Source organism: Anabas testudineus, chromosome 6 (assembly GCF_900324465.2).
Source record: "Anabas testudineus chromosome 6, fAnaTes1.2, whole genome shotgun sequence".
Classification (NCBI taxonomy): domain Eukaryota; kingdom Metazoa; phylum Chordata; class Actinopteri; order Anabantiformes; family Anabantidae; genus Anabas; species Anabas testudineus.
Genome location: NC_046615.1, coordinates 17,852,184 through 17,872,497, shown reverse-complemented (window position 1 = coordinate 17,872,497; position 20,314 = coordinate 17,852,184). Strand labels below are relative to the sequence as shown.

Sequence of the window (20,314 nt, the reverse complement as noted above, 5' to 3'; positions counted from 1 at the left end):
CACTTGTGCTCATTTTACCAATATAGTGGAGGCCACATGTGCATGAGAGGAGGTCAATAATGCCGCCTGACAGAGCGCCTGATGCTGTAGATCGTGACAGTGGTGTGACTTGTAAATGTTTTTTCACATGCCACAAAGTTGTGACAAATAAAAAAAAAAACATCCAGCCGTCTGTGCGTGGTAACAGTGAGGTTAGAGGAGTCTGCATGGACAAGGTAGTCTGTTACATTTCCTGTTCTGTAGAGAGACAAAAAGAGGAAGATTAGAGAACAATAAAATGGATCACATCATGGTTCTTGTTGTTTGTCCGGTTCTCCAGAGGCACACTTTCACCATTGGCACCGATCTGATGAGAAATGTGGAGGAAGATGTCAATTTTGAGGAAGGGCCGTTCTACACCTTCAGTGGATTTGTTGTGAGTATGGGTTTTTGATAGTGGTTCGACACTTGAAACTCGACTGTGTCTCAGTGCTCACACTGAACTGCTAATTCTCCTTTTACTGTGCTTGTTCAAATAGCGTCTGGCAGATTTTCCCTCCACTCAACACTCTTGAACTATGGTTGATTTGTGGACTCGTTTCACAAAGTGCAATTAAGAGCAACTCTAAAATTGTCAAATATACTGTGGAGTACCACTTGATTTCATGTTTTCTGTGATGGCCATATGGACACTTTCTATCTACAGCTGACTTTATGTTCCAGTCTTATAAATCAGATCCCCCTTTAACTGTTTTTCAGAGTCCCTTTGATATTCTCTAGCTCCCTCTAATGGACACACTTTCCTCACTAGAGTTATTTTAGCTCTATCTCCATCCGCATTGTGAATTCTGTTATTGGGAAGCTCAAACAGTGCCTAGCCCCCAGCTATGTTCTTTTCCAACATTGATTTCTTCAGCTGAAAATCTGCCAGACTGGGTATAATTTTTTTTCTCTTGCCTTTTTTTACTTGGCATGAGAGAGCAGCAGCCCACACTGTTTGCTGAGAAGAGCTTAAGTGCCATTAATCACTGGATTCTGTGTTAATAATTAATTTTCTTCCAATTTCTTAGTTTTCATACGATAAGTCACCGGAGACCAATGTTCTTTTCTACGTGAAGGACAAGGAGTCGGGCAAGAAGATGGACAGCATACTGAACGGTACGCTTGCACATTTTAATGTGGAGATCTTATTTACAATGCCCCGAGGGTGCACTGCTAGTCCCAGTGTGGTGCCTCCATTATATTTGAGGAAGCTACTTTTAATCTGCAATTGAAAATTAATCAGAAAATGACTAGGTAATTACAGTATCATCAAGCACATTTTGACAGAATATGAAGCTTTCAAAGGAATTAATAAAAAGTGACTGTGAGACCTATATTAGAGTTCCCTTGCCTTCGGTCTCATTAAAATCAAACTGCTGCTACTAATACTTTTTATAATAAAGGTATTGCAAAAAATAATCATCAATGCACTAGCCCTAGTTTTTTTTTCTTTTGTCTGAAAAACATGGAGAGAAGGTGAAGATACTTATTCCAGCCCTGAGGCTTCTTCTCAGACTAACGCCACCTACACGTTAGGGCAGAGACGGTCTGTAGCCTGTGATGCAAAAGCTAAGCACTGACGCTACTTATGCAGGGAGTCCATGAGTGATTTAACATTGCACTCACTGGGTCCATGATGGACAGCTTTAAAAATCTTATTTATAATAGCAGGCAATTTAACTTTGAACTACTAACTTCAGGCGGGGATGAGGAGTGAAACTTGTTGTCTAAACCTGGGGATTCATGATTTAAACGTTTTAAGCAACAGACTTGATTATTTTTACGTTTTTTTTTTTTTTACATATACAGTAGTACAAGACCTGTAAACAGACTTTGATGTGAAAAATCGGTGGTGTTCCCCTTTAAAGTTTGATGCCTTGAGCACACATGGTAATAACTGAGGCAGACTCAGATTATAAAATCAATATTTTTGACAGCTCTCTTCTCTCATCTGGTTATGGTGGTTAAAGAGTAAGAAAACAATGCTGAGAAAGATTTTAGTGAGCACAACAAAAAGATTATAAAAGGAAGTGAAGGGAAATGGCAGCCTTGAATTTGCACTGTATACATTACAATATTGTAATATACTGTATTTAACTATATATTTTTTTTATCTTCTTATTACTTCCCATACAGTGACTCTATACAACTGCTCAATGGGCAGAGAGGACTGTAGTCTCTGTAAGAACGCTGACCCAAAATACAGGTGTGTGTGGTGCGCCAAGCAGAAGGCGTGTGTGTATGAGAAGTTGTGCAGTACCCAAGGCTTGGAGAATCCCTACGAGATCGAGTGTCCTGCCCCCCAGATCTCTTATGTGAGTATTTACATAGTCATCAACTCTTTACTTTGACATTTGAACTGGGAACATCATGTGTTTCCAATACTTGTGATTAGCGGTGAATAGACATTGACTGGTGATTGGATTTTGTTTTGGAGCATTGGATTTCTTCTGTTTTCGTCGATGGATGAGTTGAAAGTCTGTTTCTCATTGAGGGTGTGTTGACCTGATCTGCAAGTCAACATCCAGATTCTAGATTGGATTAATTCTTTGTTTGCTCACTTGTTTGTACTTGATTTGTCATTGACAAAAATCAATCGGTGACTGTGTTAATGTCAGTGTGACATAGGTTATAACTATGCTTGTAATAAGTTAGTGCTTGTAACCTCACTTTGTAACAAGCTTTTAACTATTTATTTCAAAGAGTTGAACTTTTATTGTGCTTGTTTCATTTTGAACTAACATGCCATTATTGGCATTATTATAAGTCTGTAAAATATACAAAAAGAACGTAATAAATCTTATCTTATCTACTGTTACTGCATTTTTATACTTAGATCATGTTTATGTTTCACTTTGAAATGATCTTTTTGTAGCTTTATTTCTTATTAAATTCAAAACAGAGTAAAACTTTTCCACAAGAGAATACCATTGGCTTTAATTCACTAAAATGTGTTTGGCAAAAAACAAACAAACAAAAAAAAAAACACACCACCTGATACGTTGTAATGTGTTTTTTATTGAGATTATTCTCAAGCAGCGAGTATGTGGCTCACAAATCCAGTTTCAGCCACACGTAAGCATCCAGACCTGAGTCATACACTACGGATGTTATTCTCCAACATGGTCTTGAATATTAAACACTTTAGCTACAACTTTGCAGCAGACTTAACCAGATTGTATAAATCTGTTGTGTGTTCTTACGACACAACTAATCTATTTAAATCCATTTCCAATCCCTTCTTCCTATAAACACCCAACCAACCCCCATATGTTGTATTTTCCCATCCAGATCATCCCTCATTTTGGCCCCCTGAAGGGAGGCATCTCCATCACGATCCGTGGCTCTAACCTCGGCATCCACAAGGAAGACATAAAAAGCATCACAGTAGTTGGAGCACCCTGTAAACATCAGGAGGAGAAGTACTCTGTCTCTACAAGGTAATAGTTGATGTATTTATGCATAAGTATGAGCGACATTAAAAATGTGTGTATATTGTATGGTGTTGGCCAAACTGTGTACAGACAGTTTTGGTCATGTCTTTTCAGCTAAGGAGTGCTTTGTCTTTCCTCGAGGTGACCTGGGTGTATATTTTAATTAGCTCATTATGCCACTGTATTGATCTGAAAGTCTCCCGACACTCCTTAATTTAGAAACAGAATCACTCTTTTAAAAGAGGAATGCCAGTCGGGGGGGAAGAAAAGTATTCACATCCTTATTTCAGTAAAAGTACCACTGGAGCAATGTATTAACGGTAAACAGATGTAATTCCGTAAAAGGTAAAAGTACTAGTTCTGTAGAAAAATGGCCCCTATTATTATATTTTTAATGCTAATGCAACAATGAATTTTACTTTCAAACTAGTAATAGCTAGTTTGGGGGTTTGGAGTAATGAGAAGATTAATGACTTGGGAAAGAATGAAAACAAAACCTCTGCAACATGAATCACAACAAAAGTGTCCTCAAACAGTTTTTTAAATGAAACCATGTGGGAAATACTGTCTATGGCCACTCAGTCAGTTAAATGACTCATAATGGTTGTTACCCCCCCTTCGAATTCAGAGTCAGAGTCTATTGTCGTATTTTCAGTGTGTAAATATAGCACACTGACTTGATCACACGTTTGCCACATATGTTTTTAGTGGTGCATTCATACTGCAGGAGCTCTCACACTTTGACCTCATCCAAACTATGCTTCATAGTGTGGGTACTGCTTTAAAAAGTGCTCGAATTAACAATAAGTAAAAATGTTCACTTCATACAAATGGCCTATAAAAGACTGTTTATGGCAGATTCTTGTCCCACCATCTGCATGATGAGGCATAAACCGGGATTTATGAGACCAGATGGGATGTTTTTCACCTTTAAATCATCCACTTTTGGAGGCTAACACATCCACTGCTGTTTTCATTTTTACTTGCCCCGTCCCTTCTTTTACACACTGTTTCTCACTTGTTTTAGTTTTTACATTTGTTCCACTGCAGTATTTCATTCTTTGACACGACTGTTGTTGTTTTTATTAGTCTACTTGTGACCCACCTGTTAGCCAGAATGAGACTTGCCATTTTCTGCTGACCTCTTTCATCAGCAACACATTTTTCCCTTAGGACTGCAGCAGACTTGAATGTGTTTGGTTTATCACACAATTCCCAGTAAACTCCAGGCATTGCAATGTGGAAAATTCCCAGAGGGCTCAATTTCTGAGCCTACAGAGCCAACCAATCTGGCATTAGAAATCATACTACATTCATAACTGCTTCATAACAACATTACACACACAACAGCTGAACTTGTTTAGTGTGTCTTCCCAGTTTACAACGTGAAACCCATTTAGGTTTTTAAGTTTAAGTGTCCCTACTTTCTCTAATTAAAACAAGATGCAGTAAAAATATATCTGCCTATATACAGTATGTGTCATGAGACTGTTTGTTTTCAATGAAACGGCTCAAGGCTGGAAGTCGAAGCAGCACGGACAAATGTTTGGATTTGCCAAAAATCCTTCTGTTCAGACGTGCTTCCACAGAACTGGCGAAGTAGGAGATGAGTCAGTTCTTTGAGTAGTCGGCATCTGTTTTGGTAATCAAGTCATTTTCCCAGTAAAAATGACAAATATTCTCTGGATCCAGTTCCTCAAATCCTCGACTGCAGTGACGGCTGCTTTATTTTGTCTTATTTACAACTTATTTGAATATATTCAATGTTGATTGGTTTAAAAGAAACAACCACCATTGTTCATACACATTTAAAATCAAAACGATGAGTCTGCCTATTGAGGGGAAAAAGCCTTAAATTGATAACCTCGTGTCTGTTTTCCTATTCAGTGTGGTGTGTGAGATTGGCCCTGGTGACCCTGAAAACCTCTGGGGCCCCGTTGAGGTGGAGTTGAAAGGCGGGAAGAGAGGAACATCCCTTTTGCACTTCACCTACAGGGTAAATGCTCTCTCTTACTCTCCCACATGCAAGTTTTGACCCCAAAACAGACATACCCTAATGCGTTCAGCTGATTTTGTTTTATAGCATCTATGAAATGTTCAGTTTCCTTCGGAGAACCCTTTCACCAAGGGCATGCCAGTTAAATTAAATGTTTAAATGCAACATCCCAGTGTATTGTCAAATTAAGCGCCTAGATGCTGTCATATTACAATGGCAATGCATTGTATGATAATCCAGAATTCGTATGCATTCCCCTTTAACAAGATGCTGTGCAGTACAGCAGTCCCCTCTTTTTCTCTAATACTTTAACAGGCTTCAGCATAGCTATTTAACTGGCTTTTCATATCACTGGCTCCGCTAAAGCTTCCCCACAGGGGAGTGCTCCGCCTAACTGTTTGCTCAGCAAATTGAGGCAGATGTGGTGCTTGTATGAGTGTGAGTATGTAAATGTGTGTGAATAGTTCTGATAGAGACTGGGAGATTAAGCAGGGTGAGAGAAAGTGTGTGTGTGTGTGTGTGTGTGTGTGTGTGTGTGTGTGTGTGTGTGTGTGTGTGTACAACATAGCTCTGTGCATCAAGTGTTTGTATGTGTTTTGAAGCTTGTGTGTGTAAATTCTTGCAGTGGCAAGAGAGTATGTATTCACTCTGTATCTCGTGACCCCCTCCCCATCATCAGAACCCGATTCCAGATGCAGTGAAGCCTGCTAAAGGTCCTAAAGCTGGGGGCACCCTCATTACAATTACTGGGAAATTTCTGGACACTGGCAGTCGGGAGGATGTCCAGGTTACCATCGGAGGTGTTGAGTGCACTGTGTAAGGAATTCTTTTCTCAATAATTGTCATTCATGCCAAAGACCAATTCTGTTTAAATTCAGTGTCTTTGCTTGATAAGTGCTACTTGTTATTCACACAGGGTATTCTATGCAAATTCTACAGTACACTTTGAAGCCCATAAATAGATTTTTTAAATATTCTTTTTTACATTTCTAAACTGAAAATGGAATTGACCTTAACTTTGGTGTCATAAGAAGGATTTTCTTTTCTCTCACCATTTGCCTGTACTGTTGTGACCACGGTTGCTCTGTAAAAACTGGTTCATGGTGACATTTTAGGCGGAGGTAACGGAAAAATAACGAGTTAGAGAAGCAGCAAAGATGGAATTTAACAAGCTGTCACACTCCTGCCGCGTTGCTTCCTCTGCACAGTGACCTTGGTGATCTCCACTCTTCTAGCCAGCCAGAACTGAGTTAGAGCTGTCCTTGTCTTGGCAGGGAGCAGTTTGGACCAGTGATCACCTGCAGGACAGGAGAATACCGAGCAGATAAGGTGCCCTCTGACCCTCTCACTGTCACAATGAAGTATGGAAAGAGTACCACCACATCCATCCCAAGTGCCTTCCAATTCATGGAAAACCCCACGATTCTGGACCACGAGCCCAAAGGAAGCTTTGTCTGGTGAGTTTATTGTAGTGACTTGAAGGGCTTTTAACTCTAATCAAAGTGCTATTTTTGTCCGTTGTAGCATGACATTTCCCTTTGAGTACCTCAAATACCTCAACACACATCTGTTTTTAAAATAGAGAAGCAAAGAAAAGCAGGACGAAAACTGCAAAGTTGACATTTATGACAAGGTCAAATGGAATAGTAATCTTAAAAGGAACCTGCCTTATTCTTTGCCCTGCAAGCCTCTGTCTGTCTAAACCACAGTAGATATTATTAATGTAAAGAACCCTTTTGTTTTTAAGAGTTTTTTTTTTTTTTTTTTTTTGTCCTCCTAGAGTTGCTGAGCATGTCTGCGTGGGCTGAATATTTTCTGTACTTAGTTTTGATTGGCTGAAGGGGATACAAATTTTATGTCTTTGATGTTATAACAAACGGCTTGATGATTGCTCAAAATTGATGCATTAGATGGTTATGTTGATTTTCTTGTGCAACTGAGAGCAGTATGGTGCACAGTCTGATTAGACATACAGACTGGAAAAACACACAGGTGCTTGCAGGCTAAACTAATTTGTTTTCATCTCCAGTGAAAAATTACCCCAAGTTAAATTTAAGAAATGTATCTGTCTGCCTTTGAGTCTGTCTTTTTGTGCCGAGATACGTCTATACTCATATTTAGGGATCCTTTTGAACCCCTAAAATTTGGTCATTTTAACTAATGACACACAAATCATTATATTGATTTGACCATACTGAATGAATAATTCAAGAATTCACAGTGTAGGTTAGAACCCTAAAGTCTAATCAACAAAAGTCGTGAGTTAGCAATGAGTCCAGCCAATAAAATACTATTGGATGTGTGGATTAGAGGACATCTGACGTATAGTATGCAACACTTAATAAAACATTTTTCTAGTTTGCTGGTCACAAAGAGCATCTTCTAATGTGAACCATGCATTACAAAAAGATGTCACAGAGGGCTTACTACCAAGAATAGGAACAAATGATAATAATGTGAAAGCCGCCCACAGTCAAACTGTTTCAAAAGCACAATGCATAATGTCGACAAAGGTCAAAAAAGGACCCAAAGAGTAGCAATAAATGCTTAAAGTTAGGTAGCAACTGTATTTATCAGTCCACCATGGAACATGGTGTCCATGGAAGGACACCTTAGACCCTCTCCATCACCATTTTCCTGAAGTTTGCTAAAGAAAAAAGAAAAAAAAGAACACTACTGGCAAAGTGTTTTTTGAACTGATGAAACTAGGGTCAGGTTAATTGTTTGGGAAGAACACACAGCCCCACATACAGTATGGTATAAAAAAAGGCACTGCATACCAACACGAACACAACCCCCTTAAAATGAAGTAGTGTGTGAGGTAGCATCAGGACATGTGGTACCTTTGCTGCCTCTAGGCTGGATGGGTAGAAAATTAATTCCAAGGTTAACTGCATATCTTGAAAGATAATGTCAGGGTGGGCATCTGCCAACTGCAGCTCAGTGAAAGCAGAGTGATGCAATAGTTCAATCTACTACAGAATGACTTCAAACAAAGAAAATCCACCTTTGGGGTAGCACAGACAGATTTGATGCCAAACGAGGTTCAAAAAGCTTTTGACTTCAATGGTTCACTTATGTTTTACACCAGCACTGTTGTGTTTTTTTAGGTGTGTTCAATAATACAAAATAGTGTAGTTTTTGTTTTGTATACATTGTCTTTCTCTATATTTCACTTATTGTCTGATTATATTTTATGACTAATTCATGGAGAAATTTGGGTTTACATGCTTTCTGTGTGTGCTTATATACATATGTTTGTGTGTGTGTGTGTGTGTTTTAGTGGTGGGAGAAACATTTTGGTGACCGGCTCTGGCTTTGACCTGATCCAGACTGCTGTTATGAAGGTCCAGGGAGACAACGTGACAGCTTTTGAGGTTTCTACTTCCCTATTATCCTATCACCACTTCCTCTTCATGTTTTCGTCAGCACGGATGATCATCCACTTCTAACCATCACCATCTCTATACTCCCATCACTATTTCTGTTGCTCTTTTTTTTAACTCTTTGTCTCAGAGATTTTTCAACTTTTCCAGCTGCCAACTCCCCCCCTACCCCACACACAGATACACACACAGCTGCAGTACTGTCCATCGATCTCCCCACATCTCAGGAGCCCACGACTACAGCGGTGATTCATTCACACTCTGTGAAGCATTTCAGCTGTTTGAGTGGGCACACACACACACACACACACACACACACACACAAAAAAAAACACACATCTCTCTTCTTCTCTTTGCTTCCACACATCAGTGAGATTCCATAAGCCAGTATTACTTCATCTCACTTCTTTGCCTATAAATCCTTTAAACCTGTAGGATTGCAGATAGCAGCACCACTGTTTCACCCTCACCAAAATATAACTATTCCTTGTCCAGCTTAATCAAGTAGGGCTGACTGTGCCAGAGAACTTGAAGGAGGTGTGCAGAGTAGCTTGCCGTTGCCTGTCCTCCAGTGTGCTGGCCAGTGTTAAGCAGCAGCAATTTTGTTCATTTCATTTAAAGGGCTAAATTTAATACCGGCATTAAGGTTACAGAAGATTATGTGACTATGGTGCTCTTCACCACTTCACTTCTGGCCAAGTCCTTGGTATTTGGTACCCGGGGACAGGAGAATTTTGACAAGACTTCTGGCTGCCACAACCTAGCAGCAGATGTAAAGTGTTATCTCAAAGGCCTTGGCTGGTCAGCCTCATAAGCTTCTCTTGGTTTAAGTCCAGCTACTGAACTAGACCCAAATATTTGGAGTTATTATGGCAGCTGACTTGTAGTAAAACATGTTGATTAATTTGCAGGTCAGTCTAGTGACTTCAGGCAGTGGTGTGTGGTTTTTCCTTTAGTCTGTTGCACCTGATTTTTTTTTTTTGTTTGTTTGTTTGAACTTCACCAACTTACTTAGAGTAGAGAATTGGTAGCAGTGCTGCATGCTTATATTAAATTTTTATAATCTAAATTGTTCTTAAGAGCAACTAGTAACTATAGTTGTCAGATAAATCTATTAAAGTAAAATGAACTATGTAATTTTGTAATTGACCTTTTGTTCATTTATTGTCTTGAATTTCTTCTAGTGGACAGAATTCCCTGCAGTTTTTACCTATGGAAATACTGATTAATGAATTACCAATTTGTTTGCCAAATTAGTAAAAAACATTGGTTCCTCTGATAAGTTTAAGTGTGTACTCTTCACAGCACACTTCAGCTTTTCAGAGCAATTTGGAAAGTTTTCATGTCTTGAATTTCCTCTTCTAGTGGGCCAAAATTGTCCCAGATTTTACATGTGAAAAAACCTAATTAATTCCCAATTAAATTGCCAAATCAGGAAAAATAAAACACTGGTTCCAATTAAAATGCAGAATTTGAAAGAAACACTAGTTTCCATGAAAGGCAATTTAAATTGCCAAATTAGCAAGGAACACTGGTTTGTCTGAAAAGCTGAAGTATGATACAAAAGTATCACACAGTTTTATAAGTAATTTATGATAAAATATCACATTATTCAATTCAGTTGACTTAAATTATATAGTGCTATCACAATAGTAAGGAAAAGACCTTATTTTATTATAGAGAAAAACATGACAAATCCCCCTTGAGCAAGCACTAGGCAAAATCCCTTTTTGGGAAGAAACCTCCAGCAGAAATGGACTCAGAGTGGACGGCCATCTGCCTTGGCCGGTTTGGCTTTATTATTAATATTGGTCACTGCTATGTTCTGGGATTTGTGGGTTTGGAGGAACCCGTGGGAAGGTGAGATTCAGGTTTCCCTGCTCTGAACACTGGTATGTGGAGACAGATGTTTCGGTGCCATCCACTGCCATACATCTAAGATGTCCAGTGAGCTGTAGTAACCTGACGTTGGACTTTGCAAAGGTGTATGTGAAATCTTGGCCGTGTACAACAGTTCCCTTTATTCTCCCAAAGCTTCTCATTTATCTCCATCATTGTGTTGATCATATATTTTTCCTTCTTTGATTGGATTGAGACCAGCTTCGGGTCAATCTCCAGTTTCTGGATAGTTTGGTCCCACTCTACTGTCTCATCTATGAAAAACTGCTTGACCTGGTGCAGAATGGTGTCATGCTCACTCTGCTTTTCAATGAAGTTCCTGACATTTTTGTCAAGTTAGAGTAGAGCATGCTGCAGCTCCCCCTGCAGTCTGTCACTCTCCAGCTGACTGTCCTCCAACTGCTCCTGCAGTCTGTGCAAGTTCTGGCTAAGATCAACCTCAGGGGTGGCCACACAGGTTTCCAACTCCAGTGGTTAAGCTCTCCATTTGTCCAACTCCAGAGGCGCACGTGCTGCTTCAACTCCTCCACACACTGCTTTATCAATTCTGGTGATGTGGTTGTTTAGCTGTTGGGCCTCAGGGCTGACAAAGTGTCAGACAGATCCCTTAGGAAAATATCTTTAGTTATAAGTTATTAGTCTTTTTTGTAATTTTTTACTCTTGGGATCATTTTGAATCTCTTGTTTTCATTCTTCTAACTTAGCTGTATGGCTTAAGGTCATCAGCTTTAACATCGTGAGCATGTTGGCATTTAATCATACCTGCACAGCCTCATAGAGTTTTCCTGCATTACATTAGGCAGATCTAACTGGGAAAGGAAAAGTAAAGAGAGGATGGATGAAGTTTAGCAAACACTGCACCAACATTTTGGTCTATGTAGCTAAGACACTCTTGAGCTAGATTTAATGGTGCACCATGGTTTTGTTAATTGCTAGTTTGAAACCTGCTAGTTGTTGTTGAAAGCCTCTTCTCACTTTATATACAAACTTGGTGATTTATTCACAGATATCTGGTGCAACCCATTTTTACATAGATACTGTAAATTACGCAAGATTGTAGTAGGTCTGCGTGACTTTTTAAGGCATTACTCAATGTGGCCTACGCCTTTTACCTTGTCCTTTTGAAAGACTTGGACTTTGTGTAGGAGTATATGGTTTAGCTGTCACACACAGTATTGTCAACTATGTATGAAAGCAATCAAAGACTGACAGAAATATCACCATCAGTCCAGTTAATCACGCACAAATAAACAAAACCAGAGGAGGAATGACTCAACATGAGTTGTGATTCATTTCAGGCTGCAATTCTACGATGGCAGATAGTGATTTTAATAGAATGACTGAAAAGAAGCACATACTTTGTACCTTACTCTTGTACAAAACCAGGCTTTTTTTCCCCCATGACACCACCTCCCAAAACCCTCGCAGAACAAAAACCTTAATTCATTGTCTCTTTTAAAAAATCCCTCGACACCCACCGCTTGCTTTTTTTTTTTTTTATCTCTAATCCTACCCTGCATTATGGTATTATATTCTCGTTCATGTCTTTTCTTGCCTCTTTTCATTTAATGTCACTGTTTGGTTGTTTGAGTCACATTGTGACATTTTACCCTCCCCTCAACATTTTCAGTTCGCCCACGAGAAGAACGACACAGCCCTTCAGTTTCGATCTCCAACACTAAACGACTCCCTTAACCAGCACTTTAAAACATACATCCAGCTGGACAACTGGAAAAGGGAATTAAAGCCCTTTGACTACCACCCTGACCCCACCTTCCACGAGCTGACAAAGAAGGTCATCACAGAGGCCAGCATCATCATCGTCACCGTGAGTACAGACCATACAGCTTCGTTTACTGCTGCAGTTAAAGCATGACCGAGCTGAACTCAGCCTCCTTTGTGTGAGTGAATTAAGACAAATGATGTTATTATCTGACTTGAGGACAAAAATGGAAAAAGATGCTGAATTGCAGTTGCTGCACCACATTTTCACTTTTTAGCTGCTTGTATAACAGTTGCATTTCGCTGCATAGAAGAATTATGCAAATAACAGCACATTTGTTATTTTCGCTCAGTGGCGTGATTGTTTTTGGAAGTTAAATGAACTGAGGCAAATGTACATTAGTTGCTGCAATTAGCAAACATGTGTTTAATTACACACTTATAAACAGATAAACTGGCTATATAGTGTTGTGGGAACATGGCTGCCCTCCATGCGGGCGACCGGGGTTCGAATCCCAGCTGAGGCCTACCTCCATTAGGGGTCCTTAAGCAAAACCATCTTACGCTTACCCTGCATTGTATTGTAATATACAAGACTCTATTACTTGTAATAAGCTTTCTCATGACAATTAGTAAAGTTTTATTTGAGTTTATCAACTAATTGGAAAAAAGTTTTTCTCTGTAGTTTCATTATCCATTAATTCCACATGATTTTTTGATTTTGTGAAGTCACTTGGTCTTTAAAAGTCTAAACAATTATATAATCCCACCATAGTTTCCTGAGGTGATGTGTTCAAATTGGTTGTTTTGCCTGACACTCCTCATTAATCCAAAAGATATACAGTTTATCAGTGTAGTCATATCGAAAATTAATAAACAACTAATTGATTATCAAAGTAACTCTTACCAGTAACTGCTCCATGTCATCTGTGGGCTTCTGTAGTCTTTAAGTTGTCTTCGGGTAAACACACTTTATTCAAATCAGATGGGAAAAGCAATTGCAAAAAATAGGTCTGAAACTTTTCCAGTTACTTCGATTCCCTTTTGCCTAAGCTAATTTATTCTAGTGTGCATTAGAGTAGCCAAAAGCATATCTGTGGTTACAGAAGTGTGCTGTCGAGTCATTATGTGTATGTTGTAATGCCTAGATTGTTGCATTGACTGAATCTGTGCCTAAAGTGTCCTACGTAAGAAAGCACTTAGAAATGTGCTTACATTGACATTTTATATTTATATTTATAATCTTAATCTTTTTAATTAATTTTGGCACTCATGGTGGAGCAGTAAAGCTATAAACTTTCCATCCCTTACTAATGAAAGTGCTTACAATAATTTTTTAATACTCTTTGTATTATCCACATGCTTGATGGTTTATAAATGCAGTAATTAATTCTCCCTATGTTGTTTAGTCACAACACTTTAAGCATTATAGTCGGTCTTCCACTGCAGGGTCGAGGATTCTCCAAAGCTATGACAGCCAAAGAGGCTCAAGCGTTTGTGGGCGATGTTCTCTGTGTGGTCAACACACTTCAGGATGAGAAGCTGTTCCTGGACCCACCATCGACCACACCCCGGGCTCGCTCCAGACGGCACCGCAGGGACACCCGACCAGAGCTCCTGGATCTAATGGTCAGATCAAAAAAGGAATAGACACACAGTGGTGGAGGAAGTATTAAGACTAATGGTTGTAGACTAATGGAGTAATGGTTATAAGCAATTAGCCTTCATAATGTATACCCCCAACTTATTAATAATAAATCAAATTAATTAAAAGAAAAACGAGAAATCTTCAGATTTGAAAAAACGAAACCGTGAAAGTTTTATTTTTAAATGAAAAATATTTAAATGACTTAGGCACATAATATCAAAGTAGTAGTTTCAAAGTCATTGCTAATCACGTTGTTAAATCTACACTGCTTAGCCAAAACAAAAGTCCTACACTGTTTCTTTTGCTTTGATTACAGCACACGTTCACTGTGGCATGAGCTTGTGCAACGTCACCACATTTATTTCAGTCGTTGCATTCATTTCTCATTTTGTATTGGACTGTTGTTTAAAATCTTCTCCAGTAAACCCCGAAGATTCTCAATGAGGTTAAAGTCCTGGACTCTGTGATGGCTAGATCATGCGTGAAAATTAAGTCTGTGCTTTCACAAATTAAGAAATAAAAAAAAATCTATAGATGGAAAAAAATGGGTCATTCAGTACATTCAGGTAGTGTGATGACCTCATTGTGTTGCCAGCTGAAAAATATGAATCACTTCATTAATATCCAATCGAACTATTTGCTTGGTGAAATCCAGGTGGTGACTTGTTTTTTTGGCCAGGCAGTGTATATAGTAATATTTTATTAATTCTTCATATGTTTTGTAACTGTAAACTATTGAAGGATTACCTTGAGTAGAGTACTTAAGTAAATGTATTGATGTACCTTCCATCACTGTACACACATCCTGTACACTAACACTAGCTGAGACCTGGCATGCATCATGAATCTTTACTGTTCTTTTCTAGGCGTGTCCTCTGTGCTACTTAAGACCCCATTTTCTAACTCGTTGAACAATTTTCATGTAGCTACAGGCCCTTATAATTACATTTAATTATAGCTTAGCTACAATTGTGATGAATGCTCCTCTGGGTAATTCCTCTAAGTGATCTATTGTTTCAGTGCTGTGGCTGTGTGCTGCATAAAGAAGTGACATCACCAGACTATCAATAGTACAGGATACTTTCATAGAGAAGGCTTGATTATACAGTGTCAAACTCAATACAGTTATTCATTAGTTCAGTTAGTGTTGGTCCACCAACTTGGATATAGCCCCGGCACTTTAAAAAATACAAAGACGTCCTGCAGCTGCTTTAGCAGAACTGTGGGCAATTATGTAGATTCTCCTCCACTTTTTCCTTTTCAGCACAGTTGGACACTATTGACTTCTACCTGAATAAATGTCTGGCTAAAATGCGAGAAGAGCTTGTGCAGATAATAAGATTCCCCCTTTGTGTTTCTGCACAGATCAAGTTTGGAAAAGGGGAGTGGGTGGTGGGCTCGGTGCAATACGAGCAGAAGAATGATTTGTCGCTCTACATCATCATCCCCGCTGTCATTGTGCCTATGCTGCTCATCATCGCTATCTCCGTGTACTGCTACAGGTAAGTTAAGCTATTTTAGGCTAACTTCACCATAATAAAAATAGTGATTCTGTGGGCTTTTTTAAGCTCAGATGTAGCTGTAGAAACATTTGTCTAAACACAGCCCGATAAATAATGTCTATAGTTGTCTATAATCACTAGTGGGGTTATTTAGTGGTTATTTTTACAGTTTTCTAGCACAGGTGGCTACTTGGCAAGAAAAAAACATCCAACTTAATTGAGAAACATTAAGTGTTTTTAAGCAATGGTTCCCAGTCTCAGGCTTTTTGGCTTTTTTGGCTTGTGTTGAAATTGTCTTGACATACCCCACATGTATTAAATTGTTGTGAAGTGGTAACAGTTCAACAAAAAACTAGAACTGCACATACAGTGATGATGAAGGGGACGTTACTTGTGTGTTTGGGGTTGACTAAAGGTCCAGTGGTTCTAACTCCATTGTCAAATAAACACATTTCTAGAAAAACTAAAATAATATGAATCCAAATGGACTGATTTAGCAACAGAGATAAGTAATGCTGCATAAAAAGTACCAGTCGTAGACATAAAAAATTATTATATTGAGACCCCAAAGCAGAAATAATGCATAATGTTCTGTAGCAGACATCTTAAACATCAGGAAATCTCATAAAATTAGAAAAACGCATGAAGTATGAAGTTGTTAAAACAACATTACATTTTATTTTTAAGAGCTTAAAGTGGGCATGGAATCTCTAAGAGAAGAGCATTAGAATTCAATACAAAACATTTCACCTGGCAGCTTTAGATGATAATTTTTTTGAACTCTTAAACTCTTTTGTGTTTTTGTTAAATATTCATGAATGTAGACTTGGGCATCTCTTTGGAGTTTGGTGAACTTATTAAAAATATTGAAATATGTTTTGGGGTGATTTTTAAAATCTGCAGAACATAAGAGCTGATCACAGTTTAGATCCTCGGTGCAGAATCAGCACAGCTAACGATATCCATCTAAAAACTAACAAGCTGTAGTGGGATGTCTGTGCACCACACATAGGCTGCAACCTACTCATGATCCTTTATTACATAGCTTCATTTCAGATCATTAAGGTTTACAGTTCACTAAAGTCTTGTTGATTCAAATTGCTGGAGGGCTGGTGTGATAGCTTGTTTTCTATTATTTAGTGAGCATTATCTACTCAGTGATTAGAGGAAGAGTTTGTTAACAAGTCAAAATATGAAAAGGTTAAGCCTTATAAATAAACATTATAGTTTCCTGGGTCCGTTTTACAATTTAATGCCAACCATTATTCTAAGAGAAGAGATATTTTAGTTTTATTTCCAGCCCACTGACAAATACTTTTCTTTTCAAGTCCATCAGTGAGCTTGGAGACATGAGAAGTATCTCTAAATGTTTTGTAACTTTTAAAAAATATAGAAACTGCAATACATTGTGTTGTTTCTTCATGGCTCTTAATAAATATAAATAACTAACATAACATAAACCAATCTGATATATCTGTGATAGCCAATTTTTGTAGCCTTTGAATCCGAATCTGTGGCAGTATTTTTTTATTTAGCATGCCTGCTTGAATGACACCTGTGTTGTTTGTCTGTCTTTTTACCTGTTAAGGAGAAAGAGCCAGCAGGCAGAGAGGGAGTATGAGAAAGTGAAGCACCAGCTCGAGAATCTGGAGGAAAGCGTACGAGATCGCTGCAAGAAAGAATTCACAGGTACAACCAGTGCAGCTGTGCAAAAGCTGGGAATTATTGCTAATGCCCCTCAAAGGATCCATGTTTCTGACAAGCTATAAAGTAATGAAATGCTTCATTGCTCTGATTATATATTTTTTGATTTATTGTAATGCAGTGAATTAAATGAATTCTTCTTCTTAACATTGTTACCATAATTATGAGGGACAGTTTCACAGCGACAGTAAAAGAAAACAATATTTCACAGCTGAAGTAATTTTCCAGACAATGGTCCTTTCCGTCTCTCACGACATGCTGATTGAGACAGACGAGCTGTGCACGCAAATGACAAAAGCTACTTATTAAAAAGAAACCAGGTGACATTTTCTTGTTTCTCTCTCTCACAGACCTCATGATCGAGATGGAGGACCACACCAATGATCTGAGCGAGGGAAGAATCCCTTTCTTGGACTACAAGACTTACACAGACCGGGTCTTCTTCTTGCCCTCTAAGGATGGGGCCAATGATGTGATGATCACAGGGAGACTAGACATCCCAGAGGCTCGACGGGCCGTAGTGACCCAGGCGCTCAACCAGTTCTCCAACCTGCTGAACTCCAAGACCTTCCTCATTAATGTAAATATACTTAATATAGGCACATATAGTTTAAAGAGGTGCGGCGTAAGCACTTCTCAAAGTGACTGATTCTAGATGCTTTTAAAACTCATTTCGATGCCCATCCCTTTGGTTCCTGTTACGTAGACAGTTATGGTTCACAGATGTGTGTATATAGTGACCCTGTAGTTTTTATTTGATTCATATTTGTGCTTCTTAGTGAAATATTTACTATTAGATGGATTGTCTGAGAGACACTTTGTAAAAACTTTGAAAATCCTCCGACTTTTCCTCTCGTATAATCAGGTCAAAATATTTGGTTTACAACCAACATTTTGCAGAACTATTGCCAATCCCAGTAACCTAAACAGTACTTCGTGTTCACTGCTAATTAAACATATGCTAGTTTGTTAACACTGTAAACCAAGAGGTTGAACATGGTGAACACTCATTATGTGTGAGCACGTTAGCATTCTGGCAATAGCATTTACTGTGGCTCTAAATATTCGTATGATATTTCATTATCATATGATTAAACGTATTTGATCATCATTTGAGGTACTTATATTTTAGTCACATTTCTGTATTTGTTTGGTGCACACGTTATATAGCACACAGTATACCATGATTTATAGACTGTGGCTGACAATTTATTTTTAACAAAATCCTCTTAGCTTAGCCAAGCGGCATAAACCTTGTCATCTGTGAAGTTAAGAAGTATTGTCTCTCTGATGTAGAGCCACTCAGAAACTAGACTCCCATTCAGTAGATATCTCAATGCAGCTCTTTTTTGTGATTTAACAGTGTCTGGACAACATTAGAGTTTTATGGCAAAGAGCCATCAAACATATACAATAACTAATTATGCTTTGAAAAGGGAGCAGGTTAAATTTGTTATCGGTTTTATTTTTCCAATAGCAATAACATGGTAAAATCAAACCAGCCAGGTAAACATTTACCTTAATTTACTGCCTCAACCACAGTCAGCATACTACAATATCCTTTGCATCTGCTTTAAATTCAGACTGTCCTCCCCTTGAATTGGGAACTGTGTAATGTTTCAGTAAGTACAGTATGAGAAGTGAGTAGCAGCAGAGGGAGACGTGTGAAGATTACTAATAATACAATACTGCTGGCACAGAAACGGCCTCTGAGGTGTTAATTGCATATGTGTGGGTGATTCCTCTTCCACTAATTGGTATCTTCTCTGAGCCACAATATTTTACAGGGCATAACTGAATTTACCTTGATAATTATTGTTTTCACAAGCATTAGTATTTTGATCATTTAAAAGCATATTATGTTGGATTCGCTTCTGTGTGTGTGGGCTTCCTCATTAATTTCGCTTGTCATTTGCCTGTTTATCTTTGTGTGCGTCTGTGTGTGGTGGTGTGTTTGTAGTTTATCCGTACCCTGGAGCGCAGTCATGACTTTAACGCCAGGGCCAAGGTGTATTTTGCCTCCCTGCTGACAGTGGCTCTGCATGGAAAACTGGAATACTACACTGACATTATGAGAACACTGCTGCTCGAACTGATGAATGACTACGTCAACAGCAAGAACCCTAAACTCATGCTGCGCAGGTAAGTGAAGAATCAACTCAGTCCTGTTGTTTGGCAGATACAGGTGCAGTCACAATGCACAAATGTCAGTGCCATGTTTAAGGGCTCAAAGGAAAACTAGCTGCACAACATTGTGTCAGCTGGGTAACGTGGATGCCTTGTAGCTACACCAGCAGAGTGACTCGAGAGATGTCAGTGTCAGCCTGTGGTGCACCACTCTGGACCTGGGTGAAATAGATGTCTGAAAGAATTGCCAAAAGACATTCATGTTACCCACAGGATGAATCCTATTTACTTTGGTGATCCCCTGATCTTTTGTTAATGCCACCAAAAGGTCGTTTTTTAATAATACAAGGAAATATTTCAACATACACAAGATGCTATGATGCAGAATTTGTCATAATTCACAGAGGAATAATCCAAATAGTTTTAGTGATCCTGACTTTTCCTCCAGTGCCATGATAATATTGACATTTCTGCTTCTTACTATCCCAGTGAGATGTTCTATGTTGCTCTCAGGATGAACTGTAGTAATTTAATTTTGCAGAGCCATCCAAGTTGCCCCAAAGTGTAGTCACCATAATTATCCTCAGTATCATGATCGACATTCCCAACAGACTCAGATATACTTCAATACTAATCAGCAAATGTTAGCATGCTAAAATGCTAAATTAATCAGGCAGTCACGGTAAACATTATACCTGCTAAGAGTAACCATGTTAACATTGTTGCTGGGAGCGTTTGAGCACTGTAGCTTCTTAATTGAACTCGCACTTTAATACATCCCACAGAGCCCCTAATGTAGCTGCAGACACTTGGCTGACGACTTTTGCTCTTTAGATTGTGCAGTCTTGTTCTTTCCCAGCACTATTAAATTACCC

At 38.7% G+C, this 20,314-nt stretch overlaps 1 protein-coding gene across 1 annotated transcript in view; it reads left to right on the top strand.

Moving 5' to 3' along the window:
• Positions 1-20,314, top strand: part of plxnb2b (plexin b2b) — a 113,201-nt gene that overhangs the window by 79,005 nt on the left and 13,882 nt on the right. Inside the window, exons 12-25 of the mRNA XM_026364932.1 lie at positions 320-415; positions 1,050-1,137; positions 2,158-2,336; positions 3,313-3,461; positions 5,343-5,451; positions 6,131-6,267; positions 6,726-6,908; positions 8,735-8,828; positions 12,367-12,564; positions 13,908-14,087; positions 15,472-15,608; positions 17,197-17,297; positions 17,663-17,892; positions 19,273-19,454. Coding sequence (XP_026220717.1) covers positions 320-415; positions 1,050-1,137; positions 2,158-2,336; positions 3,313-3,461; positions 5,343-5,451; positions 6,131-6,267; positions 6,726-6,908; positions 8,735-8,828; positions 12,367-12,564; positions 13,908-14,087; positions 15,472-15,608; positions 17,197-17,297; positions 17,663-17,892; positions 19,273-19,454 — 2,063 coding nt within the window. The remainder of the gene's footprint in view (positions 1-319; positions 416-1,049; positions 1,138-2,157; positions 2,337-3,312; positions 3,462-5,342; positions 5,452-6,130; positions 6,268-6,725; positions 6,909-8,734; positions 8,829-12,366; positions 12,565-13,907; positions 14,088-15,471; positions 15,609-17,196; positions 17,298-17,662; positions 17,893-19,272; positions 19,455-20,314) is intronic.